This window comes from Stigmatopora nigra, chromosome 4 (assembly GCF_051989575.1).
Source record: "Stigmatopora nigra isolate UIUO_SnigA chromosome 4, RoL_Snig_1.1, whole genome shotgun sequence".
Classification (NCBI taxonomy): Eukaryota; Metazoa; Chordata; class Actinopteri; order Syngnathiformes; family Syngnathidae; genus Stigmatopora; species Stigmatopora nigra.
Window position 1 is genome coordinate 13903189 of NC_135511.1, and position 24948 is coordinate 13928136.

Sequence of the window (24948 nt, forward strand, 5' to 3'; positions counted from 1 at the left end):
AAGCCTTACTATACTATGTCGTTTTTTGAAGTAAAAAGCCTTACTATACTATGTCGTTTTTTTGAAGAAAAAAGCCTTACTATACTATTTCGTTTTTTGAAGAAAAAAGCCTTACTATACTATGTCGTTTTTTGAAGAAAAAAAGCCATACTATACTATGTCATTTTTTGAAGAAAAAAGCCTTACTATACTATGTCGTTTTTTCGAAGAAAAAAGCCTTACTATACTATGTCGTTTTTTGAAGAAAAAAGCCTTACTATAATATGTCGTTCTTTGAAGAAAAAAGCCTTACTATACTATGTCGTTTTTTGAAGAAAAAAGCCTTACTATACTATGTCGTTTTTTGAAGAAAAAAGCCTTACTATACTATGTCGTTTTTTTGAAGAAAAAAGCCTTACTATACTATGTCGTTTTTTGAAGAAAAAAGCCTTACTATACTATGTCGTTTTTTGAAGAAAAAAGCCTTACTATACTATGTCGTTTTTTCGAAGAAAAAAGCCTTACTATACTATGTCGTTTTTTGAAGAAAAAAGCCTTACTATACTATGTCGTTTTTTTGAAGAAAAAAGCCTTACTATACTATTTCGTTTTTTAAGAAAAAAGCCTTACTATACTATGTCGTTTTTTGAAGAAAAAAGGCCATACTATACTATGTCATTTTTTGAAGAAAAAAGCCTTACTATACTATGTCGTTTTTTCGAAGAAAAAAGCCTTACTATACTATGTCGTTTTTTCGAAGAAAAAAGCCTTACTATACTATGTCGTTTTTTGAAGAAAAAAGCCTTACTATACTATGTCGTTTTTTGAAGAAAAAAAGCCTTACTATACTATGTCGTTTTTTGAAGAAAATAGCCTTACTATACTATGTCGTTTTTTGAAGAAAAAAGCCTTACTATACTATGTCGTTTTTTCGAAGAAAAAAGCCTTACTATACTATGTCGTTTTTTCGAAGAAAAAAGCCTTACTATACTATGTCGTTTTTTCGAAGAAAAAAGCCTTACTATACTATGTCGTGTTTTGAAGAAAAAAGCCTTACTATACTATGTCGTTTTTTTGAAGAAAAAAGCCTTACTATACTATGTCATTTTTTGAAGAAAAAAGCCTTACTATACTATGTCGTTTTTTTGAAGAAAAAAGCCTTACTATACTATGTCGTTTTTTGAAGAAAAAAGCCTTACTATACTATGTCGTTTTTTCGAAGAAAAAAGCCTTACTATACTATGTCGTTTTTTGAAGAAAAAAGCCTTACTATACTATGTCGTTTTTTTGAAGAAAAAAGCCTTACTATACTATTTCGTTTTTTGAAGAAAAAAGCCTTACTATACTATGTCGTTTTTTGAAGAAAAAAAGCCATACTATACTATGTCGTTTTTTGAAGAAAAAAGCCTTACTATACTATTTCGTTTTTTGAAGAAAAAAGCCTTACTATACTATGTCGTTTTTTGAAGAAAAAAAGCCATACTATACTATGTCATTTTTTGAAGAAAAAAGCCTTACTATACTATGTCGTTTTTTCGAAGAAAAAAGCCTTACTATACTATGTCGTTTTTTCGAAGAAAAAAGCCTTACTATACTATGTCGTTTTTTGAAGAAAAAAGCCTTACTATACTATGTCGTTTTTTGAAGAAAAAAGCCTTACTATACTATGTCGTTTTTTGAAGAAAAAAAGCCATACTATACTATGTCATTTTTTGAAGAAAAAAGCCTTACTATACTATGTCGTTTTTTGAAGAAAAAAGCCTTACTATACTATGTCGTTTTTTCGAAGAAAAAAGCCTTACTATACTATGTCGTTTTTTGAAGAAAAAAGCCTTACTATACTATGTCGTTTTTTTGAAGAAAAAAGCCTTACTATACTATTTCGTTTTTTGAAGAAAAAAGCCTTACTATACTATGTCGTTTTTTGAAGAAAAAAGCCTTACTATACTATGTCGTTTTTTCGAAGAAAAAAGCCTTACTATACTATGTCGTTTTTTCGAAGAAAAAAGCCTTACTATACTATGTCGTTTTTTCAAAGAAAAAAGCCTTACTATACTATGTCGTGTTTTGAAGAAAAAAGCCTTACTATACTATGTCGTTTTTTTGAAGAAAAAAGCCTTACTATACTATGTCGTTTTTTGAAGAAAAAAGCCTTACTATACTATGTCGTTTTTTTGAAGAAAAAAGCCTTACTATACTATGTCGTTTTTTGAAGAAAAAAGCCTTACTATACTATGTCGTTTTTTCGAAGAAAAAAGCCTTACTATACTATGTCGTTTTTTCGAAGAAAAAAGCCTTACTATACTATGTCGTTTTTTCGAAGAAAAAAGCCTTACTATACTATGTCGTTTTTTGAAGAAAAAAGCCTTACTATACTATGTCGTTTTTTGAAGAAAAAAAGCCTTACTATACTATGTCGTTTTTTCGAAGAAAAAAGCCTTACTATACTATGTCGTTTTTTGAAGAAAAAAGCCTTACTATACTATGTCGTTCTTTGAAGAAAAAAGCCTTACTATATTATGTCGTTTTTTGAAGAAAAAAGCCTTACTATACTATGTCGTTTTTTTGAAGAAAAAAGCCTTACTATACTATGTCGTTTTTTTTGAAGAAAAAAGCCTTACTATACTATGTCGTTTTTGAAGAAAAAAGCCTTACTATACTATGTCGTTTTTTTGAAGAAAAAAGCCTTACTATACTATGTCGTTTTTTTGAAGAAAAAAGCCTTACTATACTATGTCGTTTTTTGAAGAAAAAAGCCTTACTATACTATGTCGTTTTTTGAAGAAAAAAAGCCTTACTATACTATGTCGTTTTTTGAAGAAAAAAAGCCTTACTATACTATGTCGTTTTTTGAAGAAAAAAGCCTTACTATACTATGTCGTTTTTTGAAGAAAAAAGCCTTACTATACTATGTCGTTTTTTCGAAGAAAAAAGCCTTACTATACTATGTCGTTTTTTCGAAGAAAAAAGCCTTACTATACTATGTCGTTTTTTCGAAGAAAAAAGCCTTACTATACTATGTCGTGTTTTGAAGAAAAAAGCCTTACTATACTATGTCGTTTTTTTGAAGAAAAAAGCCTTACTATACTATGTCATTTTTTGAAGAAAAAAGCCTTACTATACTATGTCGTTTTTTTGAAGAAAAAAGCCTTACTATACTATGTCGTTTTTTGAAGAAAAAAGCCTTACTATACTATGTCGTTTTTTCGAAGAAAAAAGCCTTACTATACTATGTCGTTTTTTGAAGAAAAAAGCCTTACTATACTATGTCGTTTTTTGAAGAAAAAAAGCCTTACTATACTATGTCGTTTTTTCGAAGAAAAAAGCCTTACTATACTATGTCGTTTTTTCGAAGAAAAAAGCCTTACTATACTATGTGGTTTTTTCGAAGAAAAAAGCCTTACTATACTATTTCGTTTTTTGAAGAAAAAAGCCTTACTATACTATGTCGTTTTTTGAAGAAAAAAAGCCTTACTATACTATGTTGTTTTTTCGAAGAAAAAAGCCTTACTATACTATGTTGTTTTTTCGAAGAAAAAAGCCTTACTATACTATGTCGTTTTTTCGAAGAAAAAAGCCTTACTATACTATGTCGTTTTTTGAAGAAAAAAGCCTTACTATACTATGTCGTTTTTTGAAGAAAAATGCCTTACTATACTATATCATTTTTTAAAGGAAAAAGCCTTACTATACTATGTCATTTTTGAGGTGAGCAAGATCACCATCTGCTGGCAAGACTATGCTAACTCTGTCTCTGTTGTCATTTTTCAGGAGTCCCAGCAAACGTGGTCCTCCAACCTACTCGGAGCACATCACCAAGCGCTTGAGCTCGGGTCACGAGGGTCTGCACCGGGAACCCAGCACCCCCCACCGCTACCGAGAGGGACGTACCGAGTTCCGACGAGACAAGTCGCCGTCCCGCCCTTTGGACCGAGAGAAGTCGCCGGGCAGGGTACTTGACAGCCGCAGAGAGAGGTCGCCCGGACGATTTGGAGACAACAATCGACTGGCAGCCGGTTCCGTTCGAACGCAGTTGGCTCCCGTTAACAAGGTACCGCTCTCTTCCCTTACCTTCGAGGTGTATCCATCTTCCACTGTGTTTGTCTCGCAGGTGTGGGACCAGTCGTCGGTGTGATTGGTCGCCGATTTCCACCCGATTGGTACTCGGCTGTTGATGCCCGTAAATGCTCACGCGTCATCATTGGATCACAAATTTGTGTGCTTTTGGATGGCAGGGAACCCGCAAAGAGCATCTATTTTATGATAGGTTGTCGGCGCTAGTGTAAATAGTACGGTGAGTTTTTATAAAAAGGAAAATGTCGGCCAGTAAAGTCTATTTTTTTGTAAAAGAGAGTTTGTAAAGATGTTGCTACGTGGACATCTGAAATGATTTTTGTGAGAAGCAGGTTGGAACACTTTGCACATATACAAGTATTGTCAAGAACTTGATTTTTTTTGTTTACGCCACTATGAGAACATTAACCGCTGTTGTTTTCCAAGCTCCAAGTGCTTGCTGCCTGATCTTCTCTTGTAGGTCCACAGCATCCCGTGTGTGTGCAGTGACACGTATTAGACGTCAAAAGGTATCGTTTCGCTAGTGCCTGGTCAACCACCTCATCGAAACAGCATGACGTACGGTATTTCAAGCAATCCTTTTTGCTTACTTTCTGTCAAACTTGTGTTCAGTAACTAAACATAGATGTTAACGCTAACACTTGTTGAATTTTCGATATCAGCACATTATTAAAACCTGCTTGAAAGCAGCTTACTTTGTCTTTTCAGAAAATGTTCACACCAAGTTTTTTGTCTAGTTTATTTTTTCTTAAATTCTACAACAAAGTTCTCTTCAAAGCAAATTCTTAAAAAAAAAAATTCAACTTACCAAGGAGCAATTTGTCATGACAGGAAACAGCTACACATTGGTTGTACAGCTTGCGAGTGCTTCAACAGGAGGGATTTCCAACTAAAACACGGGTCATCCATCCCCTTTGTGAGCTATCAGAACAGAAAGAGCTTTGCATCCTTCTCCACAAATCCAAGTACTTTTGTTGATGAGCGAGAAGGTCTTGATTGGGAAACAAGGCGCAGGTGAGAAAGGGAACCCTGAAAGCCAAAAAATCTCAAAGCAACTATACACAAGTGTACTTAATATGTTAGTAGAGGTAGTGTTGAAAAGGTGAGTGGAGAAAGCTTGCCAAATTCCTTGATTATCATGTGGTAGCTGAATTGTCAAGAATTTAAAGAAACTCCTTGAAATGAAATAAATAAATCAAAAAGAAGAACTAGGGCTTCCAAATCTACAGCATCCAAGCAGGACACTTTGCATGTCTATACTTTTAAAAAAAAGTAGTAATTAACATGGAAAATAGAAGTACATTTCCCCCCCCCAAAAAACCAAACATTTTGCGTGACTAATTTAATGAGACACTAGTCTTAGCTTCTATACACTTTGTACTTAAATGCTATAGTTGTATCTGAATATATTATAGTACTCTTCTATTTTACAAAATAACCACCACGTGCGCGAGGTGGTTAACGAATTAGCCGTCTGGCCTTTCTGGGGAAGTCCAAAAATAGAAGGGAGGAATCCAAACGGCGTCTCCATTGCAAGGTGCACAAAAACAAGCGATCGGGTTTGAAGGCCAAGAAGCCATTTCCCACGCTCTTTCTTCCACGTCCTTCCTCTTCCACATCGCCGCTGTCTTTAAAGGGCTAGTTTTGGCCAGATGACGGGACAGGAGATGACTTTTAAAGTTGTTTATGGGCCTTAACCTCCACTCGGAAGTCAGACATCCAACTTTTGATCACGTTTCCTGCCAATCCACACGGCATTCGTCTTTCTTGAGCTTCTGGATGGAAGCAGACCAAGTGGCAGGACTCCCTCGTCCCATCTCTTCCACCCGAGTGACGCTTTGGAGTCTGCTTGTGCGGGTCATACACACACAGTCAGTCTTTAGGGACATTCTGGCCGCAGTGGGTCTCAGTTGGAGCTGGCCGCGATGGGTTTGTCCAGGGGCGATGGGACCAGCCGGAGGTTTCCGTAGCAACCCTTGCAGACGCGGGTGGGCTCGAACAGCTGCTGGCTGGGCACCGGGATCTTTTGGTCGCAGCAGCTGCCGCAGAAGACGTTACCGCAGTTCCTGTGGGGAGACACGCAAGAGGTCACTGGAGACTTCTCGGCGCGTGGCAACATCGGACACCTCGGCTCTCGACAAGATGCCAAGCTGTAAATGACAACAGGTTAACGCCATTAGGTACAAGTGCAAAGTGTTAGAACAAGCCTACTAAAAACATTACATGGCTCTAACAAGGCAGTTTTATAGCTCTATATATATATATATTCAAACTATAATAATAATCTGAAAATTGAAATAGTGACTTTGGACCAATATTATTGATCGGTGTTAGTAATCACAAAATCACTTAGCTAATAATTTACAAGTCAGGCAAAATGTTAACATAGTACTTCCAATATAGTTGGGAAAATGAACACCGATACTAATTTTCTCCCAAATTCCAGTTCCGGTTGAATGGTGAGAGGCTAGGTGGGGGGCGGCATGCTGCCAGGTATGGTGGGGTGACGATGAGGACAATGAGGGTTCAATGGCAGCCCTCAGCCAAATCACGGCAAAATTGCTTCCAGCCAACAAATGGAGAAGATTTCAGCGCAACACTCACACGTAAGTTCATCTTCAATCTCAAGTGGAATTTTTCTCAGGACTTGCACACAAGGGAAGAACAAACAGATGCAGTGAGGGGTGAATTGGCACCACAGTGAACCCCTGCTAGATTGCACTTCACCTGATTACTTCCTACGTTGGACTGGATGATTGCCAATTTGAGTGAGTATTTTGCACAATATCTTATATAATAAATTACTTTTCAAACAAGTGAAAGTCGGGTAATATGTATATCAATGGGTTTGTAGCATGTTGGACAGATAACTCTTTTTTTCTTTCAAGTTTTGGGGTCAGAAACGTATGCCCTGCTCTAAATGGGGGTTCACTGTAGAGGGAGGGAGGGAACAATGCCAGGCTAGGGTGGGGTGGGTTGGGGTGAGGCATGTACATGTGTGTGTGTGTGTGTGGTAGGCAGAGGCGCCGGATCTCACCAGACCTCCGGGACGGGCTGCCTGCCACTGTAGAGGAGAGGGGCAGACAATAGAGAAGAGCTGCCTCAACAGGAAGGACAACAACATGGTAACACTAAAATGAACAACTTAACCCATGTATCGCTCATGCGTCACAGCCACTCTCGCACAATGTGGAACAAACACCACACACACACACACACACACACACACACACACACACACACACACACACACACACACACACACACACACACACACACACACACACACACACACACACACACACACACACACACAGACACTTGGAAGCAATGCCAGTGTTGCCAGCAAAATGTGCACGGCGGAAAAACACCACTGAAGGATCACAAGCGCTATCCATGGAAATCACAACACCACAAGAATAAACTGAGTGGGCCCAAATAGAAAAAAAATTAAACACCTTTCACCTTATTCTTCCAAAAGGCCGCTCAACATTTTCACAAGGAGTGTTAAAATGTGAGCATATTAATAGGACTGACTTGATTTAGCTTTTAAAAAAAATGTCTGTATTGGCCATTTGATCGTATATTGAAAAAAAACACTACAATTACATGCTTGCTTGCTTATATATGTAAAAAGGTTAACTGTATACTATATGTAGATATTTACAGTTCTACATATATATTTTTAAAATAGTTTTTGGCAATTTTCCCCCATATGGGGAAAAATAAGCCAGCTACATTGAAGTAGCTGACAAAGCTGCCTGAACTAAATCTAGTCTCATCCTGCATATCAGTGGCTGCACAGGAAATGGTCAAGCTGAGAAGCCAGTGTGCCACCTCCCGCCCTGCCCGCCACAGACGACGCCAAAGAACCAATCAAGTGGAGCGGCTTAACGCTTCCGGCTGTTTACCTGCAGTGATGCTTCCTGGTGGCCAGCCAGAACCTGCTCTCGCAGCCGTAACACTGGGCAGCCAAATGGTCAGGGTACCAGCGGGTGACCTTAAAAGACGCCCACAGAGAGTAGCCATTTTAGCCACAAGATAAGTTCATAGATCGGCTTGTAAAGCTTTACAAGGAGCTACGACGAGCGTGTTCTACAAATGATTTTTGCCTGCTGATATTCAAACTTGTAAGTGTGCGTTGACTTTCAAAAGTTGAAATAAAAAGCACCAGAAAAACACAAGCGTGAGGGAATTCTTTCAAAACATGCATGTAACCCACCTCAGTGTCCTGCTTGTCCACTTGCTCCCAACTGGCTTCGGAGAACAGTTCCGTACTGCACCGTGACAGACAGTTGGGGTCCATGTTGTACTCCGAGTCGGTCATCAAAGTCTGCCAGAAAGAGGAGACGGTCAATTTCCTTTGGTTTTAACCATTTAACTTATCTTTATCTTACCAATTCATCTCCTCCGTTTCCATTGACCCGATGGGAGCCGCCATGCTGCTGGTTTTCCAGTCGACTCCACAGCTCCTGCACCTGCTTCTTCAGAGTCTCGACCTCCATCTGATGCCCGGCTTCGATCTGCCTCAGCCTTTGCTGGATGGCGTCCGTGTGCAGCATCAGCCCGTCGTCGTCCAAGTGGCAGCGCGACGGCTGCTCGGGGCTGACGGCGGCGCGTGCCGTTTGGGCGTGGCACCGGCGTGGTTGCGAGCAGCTGCCTCGGTGGTGCAGGATGAGTGAGTTGCAGCTGGCTAGAGACGCCTGGCGGCTCAACGGGGCCCGCTCGCCCTCGGCCCTGATCCACTGAGGACCTCCTCCGCAAGGTTCTCCGTCAGAACTGTCACTGTGACAGAGTCCGTCGCGGGCCAGATCGCCGCTCGCCGACTGGAAGGCACTGACGCAGGGTCGCCTGCCGACCCCGTTGAACGTCGGGAAAAAGACGTGTTCGTCGCTCTCGGCCGTTTTCTCTCTCCTGGAAGAGGGCGGTTGGCCTTGGCCGTTGCCGTGGGCATGGCGGTTAGGGCAGACCGTAGGCGGGACGGGGAGTTCTAACCGGCTGCACACTTCCTCCGTCAACGTCTCCGTCGAGCTTTCCATAAGTGAGACCCTTTTCTCGACATCTGTCAAGACTGGGTCCGGGTCGGAAGTGACCGCCGTCTTTTCATCCACGTGGTTTTCCTCGGGTGACCTGTGAGCAAAGCCGTTCAGAGTCCTTTGAGGTAGAGGTGCCTCTGGCTCAGCTGACTCCACATTTTCATGAGCGTACTCTAGTTGTCCAGAGCCATTCTCCAGAACTTGCTTCTCCTCATGCGCAATCATTTGGACTTGTTCGTCGCTCGGACCCTCCAAATCCAAGACAATCTGCGCAGGCGTAGGAACGGCGTCAAGATTTCCGTTGACTTCCGCAAAACCATTTTCTGGATGGTGACCATTGGGAAACATTTCTGGAATCTGGATTGTGTGGAGAGACTGCTCTTCCTCCTCGTCTTCCTTGTCTTCATCAGTTCTTGAGACCTTTGCCTCCGCCTCCATAGCAGCTCTGTTAATAACATGGGTGAGAGCAGCCCTCACAACCTTCTGAGCATCTGTTCCCATGTCCTCATTAGTAGCTTCTTGAAGAATGTTCTCCATCTGCCCCTCGGCCACGCCCACGGCCACAGACAGTTCCGCCGCCTGGGCTTCTTCCCGACACGACGCAACGGCGCGCGTGGAGACGCCCTCTTCCGAATCGGAATTCGGGTGCTGGTCGTCATCCAGCTCGGAGTCTGCTCTGTTCGGGTAATGGCTCAATCCGTTGCACTGCATCTCGTCTTCCCGGTCCCCCTCTTCGTCCGGATCGACTGCCATGTTGAGATCCAGAGAGCGTCGGTGATCCTGCCACTTCTCATTGAGATTTGGGTCACTAGAGCGCCGATTGGGAGCTAGTGCGTTTCCCAGCTCGCAAGCGCTCGGCAAATTGTCAAAGGAACGCGTCTTCGTACATCTAAAATGGAAAAAAAGACAAAGAACTTTAGACTTTAAACCTTACGTGCACCTTTCATGATCAGACCTTTGTCTCGTACTAATATTGTGCGGCTACGAGGGCCCAAGGAGAGCAAGATGCGCAAGGAGAGTCGGGGTCGGGAACCTTCAACCGGAGTTTGTCTTACATTTGCGTACGAATTGGGGGGAGTTCTGTGCCAACGTGCCAGGCTCACCTGCCCAGAGGCGCCTCCTCGGAGTTGTTGCCAGGCAAAGGATAGGGAGCACAAGACTCGTCAGAGGGAGTTGTAGGAGAGGAGCTGGGCAGATACACTGCAGTCCACAACATCAAATTGCGCACGTGGCACACGGGGTGGAGAACCTGCGACAAACCATGAATAGTTACATTGACCGAAAATCACACCGTTAAGTCACTGTATTAACAAAGTGTATTTATCTAACTAGCCATGCTCTACGAGTCTACGTCATGAAATTCAAGAGACGGCGCCACTCTATTCCCTAAGGGCCTGGCCCAAGTGTGTACATACAATCTCAGAGTGCGAAGAGTACAGCATGTTCCTCAGTGTGCGGTTGGCGGGTCTCAGCAGGGACCACACCGAGCAGGTCCTCTCTTGAACGTGTCGGTCTTCCCTCTCTTTGCCGCTGTTACACAGGAAGGTGCCGAACAGACAGGAGTAAGCGTGTTGCACCAGCTTTACCTGCGAAAACAACCATAGAGAAACATGTTGAGGCTCGCCAACTCACAGCTGAAATGATAAGCACCAAGGCCACAGTCATGTGACTCTAAGTCTGCTGAATTATTACGACTACTAAAAACTCAAAAGATACGGTCACTTTAAAAAGTAAGGAATCATTTCATTTGACACAATACTTACCAGGAAGGCCTCATTAAACTCAAAGGAGCATGGAAACTGCCTCTGCAGCTGGTGAACACAGTCCAGCCATTGCAGGAAAACGGGGCAGCGTTCATTGACGTCCTCAGAGTTCTCGCCGTGGCCACAACGGTCAGCAAACTTGTGGCCAAAGTCTAACCAGTCCGTCTCCACCAAAACTTGGAAGCCCTACACAAAAGATACCCAATGCATTCATTCAATTACAATATTGCCCTAGCAGTCATATCAAAAACAGCAGTCGACTTAAACCACAGTCCTTTTTTTATATGTTAAATAGAAGGCACCATCTTGGTAGACATACCTCGATAGTGCGGTAATATGGGTCAAGCAGCAACTTGGACAAAGCGACAATTTGAGGTGTCCGATCCCAGCCGTCTGAGCAATGCACCAAAACAGGTCTCTGGTCCCTGTCCACGGCGTTGACGACTAACAGGGCCGACTTCAACAGCAAAGACAGGTGCTGCAACCATTTGGTGCTTTCCAGTGCAGAAAGCCAGCTTTGGGGAAACAGAAAAAGAGCAAAATGTGATAGGACATGTCACAACCATAATACTTAAAACTCCAATAAATACAACACAAAGAAAGCCATACTTTGCTGGATCGGGCATCTGCGTGCAGAGAAAACGTAGAGACTGGAAACTCTTGCGTATGGAGTGAATGTTGGCCATTCCCATGAATACCACCTCACAGTTGGGGTAGTATTCTAGAAGAGACAAAAAAAAGTCAGTTGAAATTGAATGCAAGCTGAGCTACAAAGCACACAAGAAATAAAGGCAAAGCCTACCAGGACATTCACAGCCTCCACCTTTCGCCCTGTTGGCCACAGCAGCTGCATAGGACCTGGCATCCAGAATCAGTAACTTGTGAGGCTGGATTGCCAATGTCTCCACCTCTGAGCTGTTGGTCATTGCAGACTCTGATGCAGTTAGAAAGATCTGAGTTACATATAAATTGAGATTACTGCGGATCCAAGTAGCGTGCTTGCTTCTTTTTCTTATAGGGGTCTGTTAGCTATGTCCACAAAACAAAAATGTGAAAAATGGTTGATCTGCCCTCTGCTTTTTTAAAATTTCTCTGCAAAAATTAACCATTAAAAAAGGAAACTACATGAAAAGTATTAGATAATTACATAATACATGGAGCTTTATTTTTGTACGTGGCACAGGTAAAAGCCACAATAAAAAAAATTGTCAGGCCCAGACAGGTAGGATTGCACCATCATCATCATCGTCGTCTACGAACTCACTGACTTCAAAGCTCGAAGAACAATCTGCGTCTGTTTGGCTGAAAGCCAACGTGTGATTTTTGCGTCTAATCTGGAAGTGTGCGCAGGCAAGCCTGTGCGAGCTCTCACCAAAATCACTATCAGGCAGGTCAGAGCCGTTGGTGTAGTTCCCGTTGGACAGGTGTTTGTGAGAACTGCTGTCCACAGCACAAGCCTTGGCAATAGACTGAACCAAGTGTTCATCATCTGCATTCCTCCATCCCCACCAACTGACCTCTGGCTGGCCGCAACGGGCAATCACAGCTCCTGTGCTTACGTGTCTGAAAGTACAAATACAAAAAGTTATTAAACAGACAATAAACTGGATCACAAAGTGGCAGAACCGAATAAGTGGTCAAACATGTCCACCTATAATCGAAAGGAATTATGACACCAAACCACCTGACCTGTATACCACAGCAGGGAACCTCTTCCAGGACCGGAAAGCTGCCACATTTTCCAGTTCTTTGTCGGTAATCCATGCTGGTACGAGAAGCTGCTGGGGATAGCTGGGACACAACCTGCTAACACAGAGGTAGCAGAGAGAGAGAAGGCATAACAGAAGCCATCAGATCTGACCGACTGAATTAGTGAAAGCTCAACAAAAGTCTCTGTCGGCAGACATTTAAGCCTGGGCTTGCACTTTTTTTTCCCCGCAGCACCAACAGAGTACAAAACAACAAGGCTAAAATGTCTCTCGCATGCTGATTTGTGCACTCAATGCCAATGAAAGCAAAGGCCGCAATCGCTTAGGTACCGACAGGGCGGAATGGAATCTTCACCTAAACTTGCTGTTGATGTCAGATATCCTCCAAGCATTTTGGGTGTCAAAGCCCATCCTCTCGACTTCATTCTTAAACCAGGAGGTCACATGTTCACCTAAAGACCAGAAAAATAGGATATGACCAGATGGCCCCTAGACTGATACTTTGTGGGTGTTTGAATCAGAAAATGGAAGTACCTGGTCTGCAAAGCTCTCCGTGCTGCTCCTTCTCACCAGCGTACACATCCATGCACCAAGCGTGGAAGGCGAATGAGAAGAGATCCTCTAAACGAGAGGGCGGCCGCACCACGGCATTGAGACGCTTGAGCCATTCTTGACATTGCTCGAAGGTAGAAAACTGACACCTGGGATTTCAAGAACAGTAAAACAATGTTTTTTGTTGTTGTGCTCTTTCTGGAAACTACATAAAAAATATTGGCTGCTCCAGATTTCTTCAGAATAACAGTACACCACAGTGTTGTCAAATGTGCGGTCCCCGGGCCGGAAATGGCCCGTGAGGGGGTCTGATCCGGCCCGCAAAGTTGTTTTGATGGGCACTTTGTAGCTCATATCATATGCTGAGTGTGTTGTCTTTTATCCTACCTGACGACTTTGCAGTCCTTACAGGTGACAAGCAACTGGAACATATCACGACACTCCACATTCTCAATGAGCTGTAGGGGCACCTGTAAAACAAGTGTAGTCAGAATAAGTACACACAAAAGATTAGAATACCGACAAGATAAACATTAGCAGAGCTCAGGGCAGAAAAACATATTCATGCTAAGACTGGGCAAATTTAATAGCGACATTTTTACGTAAAACTCGGTGACTAACATTGGCAGATTTAATTGACTGTTACGCATATGCAAATGCAAACTGAATAATTTGAACAAAACAGAGTCCAATGTTGATTATTTGCAAGCAGTTGATGACACTCCAAGTGAGGTCATTTGCAAGGTAAACAAACATGACTAAAGTATAAAATGCAAACTATGTTTCATTTTTCAGGCAAAACTATCTTAATGTTAAGGTACAATCATTTTATAGGAAAAAAAAAACAATCAAAAAATAAGACAAACCAAGTTAACAAAAATGAAAAGCTTAGATGGAATCGAGAAAAAAAACTTTTTTCTGACCCTTTTTCATGCAAAAATAAAAACCTGTAACAGATTAGTTTAAATTATTTAGATGACTTGTTAGTAAAAATGTCCATTTTTGTTTCATGTAACATTTCCTAAACGGCTTGGTTAATATACACAAACAGGATTTTCACTTTAGCTTCAAGTTTTCTACCGAATTAAATCCGATTAGAAGGCGAAACAATTGAATAAGTGCAGTGACTGTAGCGCATGCTTGCAATACTTTATGGAAATACCTAACCTGCTTTAATATAAGCTTTGCTAATTAAACCAAAGTACAGTGCACTATGCTTGGGCTTCTGTTTGCATGCAGTCTGAAGTCATGCATGATTGACGTGCACTCATCAGTAGGCTAAAATTTTGTGCCTGGGTGAGCCTTTGTATAGTTAAATGCTTTGTTTGAGTAAGGCGTGGTTAGTCTTCCCACACATCAATTTCCTCGTAGATCCTGAGAAAGTTGTCTAGGTAGCAATTACATTTCATAAAAGGCACTCAAAAAATGACAACCATCCCACGCCGTGCATCACTGTTTGATACTTACTGACACCTCACAAGAACAACTCTGATCCAAGACAAGAGAGAAAGAAAATAAGTGCTTAATAAATCTGACCGGGTGTTATTCACTATCTACAAAAGGGCTGTAATCATGTCACATTCCGGATGTCCTTGAATCACGAAGCCTCAATTTGATTGTCGCTCTGTAATCTAAATCGCTAATCTGTACGTCAACAAGATTCCGAGGTTACTTGCACTTCCCGGCAAAAACTGCCAAACTGATGTTCACATTTTGTCAACTTGACCAAATATGCGAGAACTTTGGCGGTCTGTGTGAGCAAAGCTAATAAACAGCAATTTCAAACACAGATCAAAATTGTAGTTACTGAAAAAAAAATCCAACTAGCACAAATTCAGAAAATCAATAGGGCTGGCGACAAAAAAAAATGTTTTGTTTTTGTTGTTGTTTCATAGTGTTGCATTTGTTTTTGCAACTACAACAGCATTTTTGGAGGGAACAGTTGGAAAAAAAATTCCAATGTTTTTTAACTACAAAAATAGCTGTCAACAGATTCATTTTGACAATTTTAGGGGTTGAATACAGTTCAAGCTAATGTTTTGCACTCTTACATAAAAGTGAAACAAAAACCAGTCATCCCATCTGAATACTAATAAAGGAACCAATTGTAGAGTAATTGAGCACGACAACTTCTTGTGTCTTTCAGTCTTTTCAAAAACGAGCCCACGTGACTAAAAGAGAGGAAGAAGTGAAATTGTCGCAACAGAACTTCCCTGCTGTAACAAGTTGGCTTATCTGACCAGAGCAAGTTTTCTTATCTTGTCTGTTCACTTGCTTCACACTACACAAGCATTGAGGATATATATAGTGTCTTCTAAGTGCTGCCAGAGAAGCTCCTGACAGTCACATTGCACAATCAGTGAGTCTTTAAAAACATCAAAACTCTGTACGAATTAATAAAAGGGCAAAAATAAAGCCTTTTAAAAGAGTTTGGGGACATGGTGCACCATAGCGCTTTTGTTTTAACCAAGTTAAAATGCTGTTTTGATGGTAAAAAAAAATGTACTTACATTGACGACAGTCACTTTGAACTTGATGTGCAGACGGTAGTTGGAAATTGCAATGATGGCATCTTCTGCCCGTCCCACATACTCGGTAAACTCCCCATGCAGCTCAGGAAAGGGCACCTAGCAACAGAAAAATAGAGTTGACTGCAGCCAAAGCACATGCAGGCAGCATTGGTGGATCTTAATTGGGGGTTATCAATTAGTAATATTAATTATTGCGAGCTAAGGATTCCTCACCTGCATGTTTTCCTCCTCCAGGACAGGGGCTTTCTTAGGGAAAATTTGATTGGCCTGGATGCACTCTGAGCTCTTTTGCCCCTCCTCCTCCTGCATGTAAAAAGACCCGCTAAGCATGACGAACTTCCGACAATTCAAAAACCACAAACTTCATTCTTGTATTTAAAAGGATTTGACTTGGTTTTAAATGCTTGGCATGTAACACTTGGTAGACAATAAATTCACAAATGGTTTGAATAAAATTTTTAGGGGGGTCGTAAGGTTCACTCAAGATGTCTCTGGACATATGAATTAGAAACATTTTGTCTTTTGTTTGTGTTTTACAAGACAGCTTAATGTGTCTAAGTACTTTGTGGTTTGACACAAGCCAAGTTTTTTCTTAACATCAGTAGTTTTTTTCCAAAATTGTATTTATAACTGCTTTTAGTGTCTAAATATAAGCAACTAAAGATTTTTTACGCATGAGAAAAACAAAAAACTGATCTGAACTGAACATTGTGCAGGTTAAATGCATTTGTTATATAACAGAATCTGTAAAGACGTGTTAATCTAGAAGAAAAATATTTTTTTAAGGCACACAAATAATGCACAATGTTTTCCCCTTTGTTTGCTGCCTCAGCGCAAATTTTATACCCACTGAAAGGATTAAGCCAGCTGAAAACAAAAGTCCAAGTAGCCACCCAAACAGTTTATCACGTTGTGGCGGTCATGACTGACGTGACCCAACAGGAAAGCAAATGTGTGCAATAAAAACTCAAAGTTGCCCTGCTTGGTTCGACAGCAGCCCGAGGCAATCTTTGACAGACTAGTCGCTGACATAACTGTCTGCTTCCTGGTTAGCGGCAGATAAAGATTTGAAATCAATACAGAGTTTCCAATGCTACTGACTGCATGCCATGCAGGATCTGGTGCATGCGTGTCCAAACTACGGCCCGCGGCCCACATACGGCCCCGCTAGGCTTTTTAAGCCGGCCCGACGATGTTGTCCAATTTATTTTAATTTTTTTACCCAAAGATGGCGCCGCCACGCGGAAGCCAGTGGCCGAAAAGTTTGCCCACCCCTGATCTAGTGAAAAGCAGAGAAGATAGTGTACCATGGCTCCTGTGAAGGAGTGTGGCTCAGCTGAATAGTAGGAAGCCTGGCTGGCAGCAGCCTGTGTAAAGAGAATTCATAATTAATAATCCAACAATGTATATATCACAAACGTTTTCGTTATTGTTGCAGAGGTGAACACAATTCGTTTTAAACTAGACAGAGTGAGGAAAATTGTAGTCTTACCCCAGACAATCGATGACAAGCAATGACTAGTCCAGATAATCAGCAGTTCCCGAGTAAGACATGGAAATCTATGGAAATACATGCAAACATTGAGTTGGATTAGAATGAATCATTAATAATGTATCGCTGTTATATTATTTATTAAGAGCATGTACATTACAAAGGAAGGATTCTTGTTATGATGAAATGGAAAAATTAAACGGTACTTGAGGGTTGGGAGTGTGCAAATTAAATGTTACTAGAGTACTTGAAGTTGTAGGCCTTTCAAATGACCAGTTATAGTTTTGGGCGTCCTTTTTAACCATTTAAATGCCACTTCAACATCAGATCACATTCTAAATACATGCATGGTAGGCTGATTGGACACTACATTGCCCCTATGTACGAGTGAATTGTTGTTTTTCTCCTTGTGCCCTGCGATCCTAGTGAGATAAAGCAGTTCAGAAAATGAGACGAGATAATAACACTGCGTCTAATTATTTTTCAAACAAGTCCACCCCTTGTTAAAGACTATATCAGGACACACATTGAGCAGCAAATTTTCTCATCATCCTTGTGGTGGTGGTAATGTGAGGTGGCTAATACAGGTCGGCCGGTACTGCTGGTGCACCCTGATAAAGCCTATCTGTCCATCCCAAAGCACACGACTTTGTTTACCGCGTGGGCCCGTGACCCGTGGCTGCGGCTCAGCGTGGTCGGAGTTCAGTCACCCAGCTAAGCCCCTTAGAGCCTTAACGGTACTGCTGTCCCGTGACATGCCACAGTGCATCACAGACTGGAACATTAGCCAACAAACAGGCCCAACATCCGAACTTTCAAAGAACCGGGATTTGCATTGCAACGTTGACATATTGCTAAATCAACCCCGATGCTAGTCTAATAGAACCAGCAAAAGATCAAATTGCAGAACAACAAAATAATTGGCTATTAAAGTAACTTGAGAAGGGGTAAACAAACAATTATTGAGGCAAAAACATGTCGCCGCTTCGGTTCTTGCGGTAACAGGTTGTGCTACCAGTTCGGCCCCAAGACTTTATGTAAATGGTAAAAATACATAAAATTTAAACAAAAACAACGTTCAGATCGGTGCATATCTTCGCACTCGTCCACGTTGAAAATATTGCAAGGAAAGTGGCCATCGGCGGGCAACGTCTGTAAAATTGTCCATGCTAACGTGCTAATGCTAACGCCGATCCTAATGGCTGGGTTAGAATAAGACGATCGGCAGAGAGAAGTTTACGATCGCGATGAGCTTCTTGATTGCCGGTACTTGTGTTTGCTAAACCGTGGCTGGTAGGCTGCTTAGCCCCCGGTTCGCGATGTGGGCTAACGCATCTGCGTGGACGTGTGTGCAACTGTTTTTGTTGTTGTGAGATGGAGGGCGGACCCCAAAGCGGGCCGAGGCCTCTGTCAAAACACTCGGCGGCGGTGCGATCGCAAGCCGGCAGGCTCACCCGTCAAACGAAGCGTCGAGACGCCAAAATCCAGCGTATCATCCGAACGGCGTGCAGTCGACGATCACAAAACGACCCCGCGGAGGCAGAAGCATCAGTCATATTCCAAGCCGAGGCTGGCTGGACTGTGGCCCTTTCCTGCGCCGAGTCGCCGTCGCCATTATCGCAAATTCTCCGAGCCCAACTTTACGTGTTTGTGACGTCACACGCCAAAGCAATGGGAATGGGCGGAGTTGAGGCTCTCACCCCACGTGGTGCAACCATGTAAACACTCCCCACATTGTGCCTCAAACGCAACACATCATTGGCGGTACCTTTTAATTACCATTGGAATAGCTTGTTTATTTGTTTTTAGATTCATGCATTGCGTTTGTTGCCTTTTGTAGGACAGGTGACTACTTTTAGTAATTGCTTAAATTTAACCCTCAAACAAGAATATGACAAATACATGATATCCGCAAATGGAGATGCCAAATTTACAATAAAATTGTGCAGATAATTTTATCATCATTGTATTTTTTAATATAACACGATGTGTTTTCAATGATTGAATTTAAATGAATAAATTAAAAACAAATTTCCATCCTGGTTGTGGCACAAAAGCACTGCTGAGTAATTTTCTCCAAATAATGTCTTAATGAATTTAAACTAATAAACTAGTTAAATGCTTGCTATATAATGGGGTTAACTTGCATTGTTTTCAACCAAGGACAAAGCTGAGGGAATTAAAATACTTGCATGGAGCGTTTCAACCACTAGAGGGCGGTCAAAACAATATAAAAAAACCGACAGCCACTGTAGTAATATTTTTTTAAATAAACTTTTTCTCTACATTTTACGTATTTTAAAGATTTAATTCAACCACATAGCCCCACAATGAGGTTGCTCCGTTAGGTTACACCAAGAATTTGCTTTAGGCCTAAATGATAATGTTCACTATTGCACTTTGTTTATGTACATCATATTCATAATGTTTTTTAAATTAATTGCACTTATAATCTCTTAAATTCTAACAATTAATCTAACAAAATTTACCTCTCTTGACCCACTCTCACTTCTACCACTAATTCAATACAGTCTAACATAAGCTGAGTGACAAAGATGGAGTGAAATGACCACAATAACAGAAACAATGACTAACAGTAAAAAAAAAACTGTCAAAAAACAAAATGAGAAACATGGACTTACATGTACATGAAGTTAAAGATTGAACATATCTTCTTTCATTCTGATGAGATGGACATCTGATTCTGCTTTTCTAAACAGAAATAAAAACACAACACAGCAATGTCTTTAAACAATTATGTATTGAATGATGGCTTACAACCTAATTTGCAAGAAGGTACGCCGTCCACTCTGACATTTAATTGCGTGGCACGAGTTTTTGACTCATTGTTGACTTCCAAAAGATTTTGCAACCAACTTCAGAGTCTTGTCATAACCATCTCCATATCCACGGCTGAGTGAAAATTACATTTTTGAGGACCAATGACCTGTTTCTTTAGTGACTAATGTCAGTTATTATAGTAAAAAAAACACCATGAATAAGCTTTACTTCACAAAAAGCTTTGCTTTTGCAAATAATACGATGAGAAAACCCATACTCTTGAATAACATCATATACAATGCAAAACTCCTTTAAGGATAATACATGGTGTATATGATATGTCACCCCCAAACTCTATATTTATATGACAGAAATGTTAACTGGGTTGCTAATGGCTTCTCATTAGAGTGAATTTATGAAGAAATGATCAGTCTGATGTTTAAGCTGCACCATGCATGGACTTCACTATGATAAAAAAGTTGATAGAACAACACAAAAACACTGTCTAACCCTTGTCATGTGATCTAAATGAATCATTTGCATGCAAAACAATGAGATTTTTCATGAGTTGCTAAATACAATTATCTGCCACTTGCCCATGGTTCACCAGAAAAATCCCTCACATCATTTTATGCACCAAAAACGGAAAATGTACGGACGGCTCTAAGAAAAACAAAGTAGAGAGCAAATTCTACCGTTTTTTTCCCCCAAAAGAATTCACCCTATTAGCTTCACACTGGTAGTTTCAGTATCCAATCTTTGACACAATGCTATACAGAATTTAACGGCAACAACTGCTTCCTGAGAAAGTTGCCAAGTTTGCAAAACTCCATCAGGTCAGATTATATCTGAGTTATTGGCTAAAACATCTCAGTGCCACTGAGGAAATAGAGGAAAGACTACCCTGAGAATGTCTTAAATACGGGCAAGCTTGTTCAACCAGCACAAATGGATTCGGATGATTAAATCTGTGCACTCTATTTCATTAGAACCAGCACATTATATTCAAAAATTGAAGGTGTTATTTCGAGTAACTGCGTAATATAATTCTACATAGTACAATCCCAGTCTTCGGAAACTATCTGAAGACATGTGCAAGTGTTTACTAACAACTTCAACGATTCAGTCGAGGCAAAGACTTGTGGACACTACGGATATTGTTGATATTTTTCTCAAAATCCTCACAGTCGACAAAATTTAAGTGCTGTAAGTAGTTCATACACAAGGTCATGGATATCTAATGATGTTTTTTTTTTCTTCCGAGTATACAAAAGAAGCAAAATACATAAAAAATAACATCTTATGCAAGCATGACAAAATATTAGGACACACAAAACACAGGTGGTCAAATATAACATATGTGGGGGGTTCGGGATAGGAATAACCGTCTGTCCTGGAATTAAATGTCTATTTTTTTTCTTCTTCTTCTTTTCCAAACCAGGCTAATGAGGTCATAGGGAAAAAAATGATCATGCTGCCTGTGGTGTCATAACATGCGTTAAATCACAAGGTCAATGCTTAAGAGGTTGAGGTGTTTCATCAAGTATACATTATTTTAGCTACAGTACAAGATCCATTTTTAAGAAAGTGCACTCAGTCAGGTGTTGGCTGTGAGGAGGACCTCCCTTCAAATAAAAATAATAATGAAAATAAAACAAAACAAACTTGCTTTCACTGAACAGACATGTTGACATTTTTGCTAAATCACAGTCTGTGTTTTAAGTATGAACTGATTTCTTGGAATCACCAGTTTTGGAGCCTTTTTTATACAAGAAATAAACATTTCAATGTCATTGACCGTGATGTACCCCCAATAACATAGCGGTTTTCTTACTTGTTCAATTTTAAGGACTTTAGAGGTTTTGGAGCCTTTTTTTAGAGGTTTTGGAGCCTTTTTTATACAAGAGATAAACATTTCAATGTCATTGACTGTGATGTTACCCCACTGTTTTCTTACTTGGTCAATTTTAAGGACTTTAGAGGTCCAATCCATTTGAATGGATGTTCATTTGTTGTCAACCCTCCAATAGATTGGGCATCTATGGCCGTCATTGATAGCCAATGAGTTAAACTAATAGTTGGGTCAAACTTGTCTTGTGTGTCTTGGTCACTCTCCATCTGAGAAAGAAGAAACTGTTTGGGTGTGAAGAATTCTATTGGCTAGCAGCGAGCCTAAACACAAAGGTATTCAAGGGTAATTATTTGTTCAAGGAAAGAGGAAAAGAAACTTGTCAAAAGTACTCCACTTATTATATTTCCTTTTTTTTGTGTGTGTGAGGTTTTTCAACATTTTTTTTTTTGTTTATCTGGTTTTCACTCAAGTATTTAGCACGGGAGACTAACTACAGAGGATAAACAGGGTCAAGTGAGTACCATGCTACATCAGGTTTCCAGAAGGCTATTGCAGACAACTCTACAACATGTACAACCACATTTTTATACATTTGAGTTACAAATAGTTTTAAAACATATCACCAAGGAGTTCATTAACAAGATGTTGAATATTTAGAGTCTTATTGGGACTATTTCTCTTGTCGGTGAAAGGATTACATATCACTTGACTTATCAGTCCGGTGGTCTCAAAGACAAAATCTGAAAAATTGCTATTCAAAAAGTAGCAAATTTGGTCAACGTCCCTTTTAAATAGTTCTAGTAGTGCTTTTTAATGGCTTTAAGACAAGGGTCTTTTTTTTTAATCTCACCCAGTGGCAATCTACAGGATTTCAGTGTACATCTTTATGACACCATAGCTGCAAAAGTCTCCTCGTCAAGTCCAAATAGGTAAAAGGACAGTTTGCTGCCGTCATACATACAGTAGCTCAAAGTCCTACGCGATAAAAAAGAAGAAAACAAACGTACATTTAGAAACTTTTCAGTTTTTGTGGCAAGGCGACCCTATCTTTTACTACTCCACAAGTTTTCATCTTTCAAGGCCAGGCCTTTTTTCCAGGAAGCTTTTTTTCTTTGCGACGCCTCGGTACGCTAAAAAGTTCGCCGACGGGGGTACTTAAAACTCCCATTCCAGTGTTTCTTCACGATTGGCAGCTCGCTCCAACCTGTGGATGATATTATTGAGGTTTGCCATTTTCTCATTGCGTCTCTGACTGCTTCTATTGAGCTTCGGGCTTTGGAATGGAGGGGGTGCATTGGGGTCCAGGTTATGATTGGACGGGTTCGGAGGCGAGGGGGATATGGGGGCAGAACAAGAGGGTACGGGAGAGACTGACATCATGAGACCTGGGGAAGATGCAGCGGAGGGAGAGTTAAGGGAGATCTCTAAACTACTTCGGCAAGCTTCTGACGAGGCCTTGAAGCTGAGGGGGTCCACGGGCGACTTTCTGGAGTCTTCCCCTTCATGCCTGGACTTATTCACTCTCTGGGGGGCATCCATAGATGTGTTGTTATTGTAAACAGCCAGCTGACTGCTTACTCCCTCTCCCTGGCCAATCGAGAGGGGTTCCCCGCAGTTGGTGGCGGGGTCCTGGCGCTCGTTCTTACAAGGTGGGAATTGCACTGCGGTGGAAAAACACTGAGCTCTGGTAAGTCTGGCCGAGTCCTCCATTTCCCCTCCGTTTTCTCCGTCCGCTTCCTCTTGTTTGACGAAAGGAAACGCGACGTTGCCGGGAGGAAGGCTGGAGCGGTTGTGTCCCGAAGGGGGCTGAAGCCTTCTCTCTTCTACGTCAGAGTGGGGGCTCCTCGTCAATGGAGGCGAGTAGCCGAGGTGCTCCACGTCCGTGTCGTTGTCGGGCAGACCTTCTGTCAGTACTTCGCGACGCATCCTGGACCTGTACGGAAGAAAAAAAATCATGTTAAACCAGTGGCGGAACTAATGTGAATAGGGGCTGGGGGCAATGAGTGTCAAGGGGTCCTTGAATATTGGTCCTAGCCAACTGATTTCTGTCTAAGATATTTCCACACTGAAAGACAATTGCTCTATAAATCATCTTACAATAATTTTAGACTCTCCTTACCCAACCACGTTAGCTAATTTGTTGATTAACATCACAGGTTTTGCATTTATGGGAATAACTAAGACTTTTTGTGTTTGGTTTGTGACATTCATGATCCATTTGTGATTCTAAATTTGGTCAACAGCAGAGGATAATATTAGACGAATAGGCAACTCAATATCATTTAAAATACAGTGCGGCAGCACATGAAATAAAAATATATTTTGCATTCAGTTTCAGTCTGAAAACATTAGCTGAATACTTTTCCATCTGTGGACAAAATGACCAAAAACATGTCAAAACTACAATTTTTTTGTTATTTGTTCCTGTACAGAATCACAACGTGTAAAAATCATCAGTAAGAGTTGTATCCAGACTAGCCTGTAGTTGTGGAACCAGTTGATAACCGTGTTGGTTTTGAGGCGTAGCTGGGCTGCGAGCATCTCAATGGTATTCTGAGAAGGGTACGGTTCCAAGAGGTAAACCTTCCTCAGGGCTTCTTTCTCCTCCGCTCCCAGAACCACTCGAGGTTTCTTGGCCTGACCGTACGAGCACAGGTCCAGCGAGGCTAAGGCTGGACTCACGCACTCGGATCGAGTGCTGGGCGAGTCACTGTCCGAGCCTGTGCTCAGGAGTCCGTAACGCCGCTTCAGGTAGGCTGGGATGTGTTTAGTTGGCAAAAAAAGAAAAACAAACAAACACGGTCATTTTGGCGGCCACATTAAGAAAACATAAGGGGCGAAAAGTGTACCTTTCTTTTCCATCTTTTTCATGGCCCTTAGCTTTTCCACATTGTGAGGATCATTAAGCCACAACTGCATACGGACAAATGGCTCCCTGCCTTTAAGGCTAAGTTTGTGCCAAGGTTTGGGCCGAGATAGCAAGTCGGAAACTGAGCCTTGCGTCAGACCCAAAATGGTCTCTCCAAACAAACGCTGTCCTGTGGGTGGGGGAAACAAAATATACACTTGATTCTTAGGGCTTTTTGTGAGGTGGTTACAAACACGGGGTTTAAATAGACAGACAATGGTTGATTACAAAGAACACAACTGATCACATAAGGGAAGAGAAACCATGAGGG

At 41.3% G+C, this 24948-nt stretch overlaps 3 protein-coding genes across 7 annotated transcripts in view; 1 reads left to right on the plus strand and 2 right to left on the minus strand.

Annotated features, from left to right (window-relative positions):
* The window catches only part of LOC144195148 (citron Rho-interacting kinase-like), a 30206-nt gene extending 25464 nt beyond the window's left edge, over window positions 1-4742 (plus strand). For both annotated transcript variants that reach the window (XM_077714564.1, XM_077714565.1), the window contains 2 exons: window positions 3751-4030; window positions 4091-4742. In XM_077714564.1, coding sequence (XP_077570690.1) covers window positions 3751-4030; window positions 4091-4114 — 304 coding nt within the window. In that variant the 3' untranslated portion in view covers window positions 4115-4742. The remainder of the gene's footprint in view (window positions 1-3750; window positions 4031-4090) is intronic.
* Window positions 4743-5918: 1176 nt separating this feature from the next.
* LOC144195149 (phosphatidylinositol-3,5-bisphosphate 3-phosphatase MTMR3-like) lies at window positions 5919-18790 on the minus strand. The gene is made up of 21 exons (XM_077714567.1): window positions 18591-18790; window positions 17137-17204; window positions 16952-17011; window positions 15858-15947; window positions 15624-15740; window positions 13501-13583; window positions 13096-13262; window positions 12917-13013; window positions 12542-12655; window positions 12225-12415; window positions 11655-11786; window positions 11462-11573; window positions 11172-11367; window positions 10853-11038; window positions 10505-10675; window positions 10193-10338; window positions 8451-9978; window positions 8276-8386; window positions 7965-8053; window positions 7091-7117; window positions 5919-6119 (listed from the first exon to the last, which is right to left on the minus strand). The coding sequence occupies exons 3-21, from the start codon at window positions 16952-16954 to the stop codon at window positions 5960-5962; spliced, it is 3720 nt and encodes a 1239-aa protein (XP_077570693.1). The 5' UTR covers window positions 16955-17011; window positions 17137-17204; window positions 18591-18790; the 3' UTR covers window positions 5919-5959.
* Window positions 18791-20031: 1241 nt separating this feature from the next.
* Window positions 20032-24948, minus strand: part of LOC144195758 (homeobox protein cut-like 2) — an 82896-nt gene continuing 77979 nt past the window's right edge. For all 4 annotated transcript variants that reach the window (XM_077715580.1, XM_077715581.1, XM_077715578.1 and 1 more), the window contains 3 exons: window positions 24619-24807; window positions 24249-24525; window positions 20032-23702 (listed from right to left, as the gene is read on the minus strand). In XM_077715580.1, the coding sequence (XP_077571706.1) occupies window positions 22925-23702; window positions 24249-24525; window positions 24619-24807 (1244 nt within the window). In that variant the 3' untranslated portion in view covers window positions 20032-22924. The remainder of the gene's footprint in view (window positions 23703-24248; window positions 24526-24618; window positions 24808-24948) is intronic.

What these genes read in the sequence shown, in the direction of transcription:
- LOC144195149 (XM_077714567.1), bottom strand. An exon ending in GACATCAACAGCAAGTTTAG is followed by an intron (nt 12,656 to 12,916) that starts GTGAAGATTCCA and finishes CTGTGTTAGCAG; the next exon opens with GTTGTGTCCCAGCTATCCCC. An exon ending in CCTGCCTGATAGTGATTTTG is followed by an intron (nt 11,787 to 12,224) that starts GTGAGAGCTCGC and finishes TAACTGCATCAG; the next exon opens with AGTCTGCAATGACCAACAGC.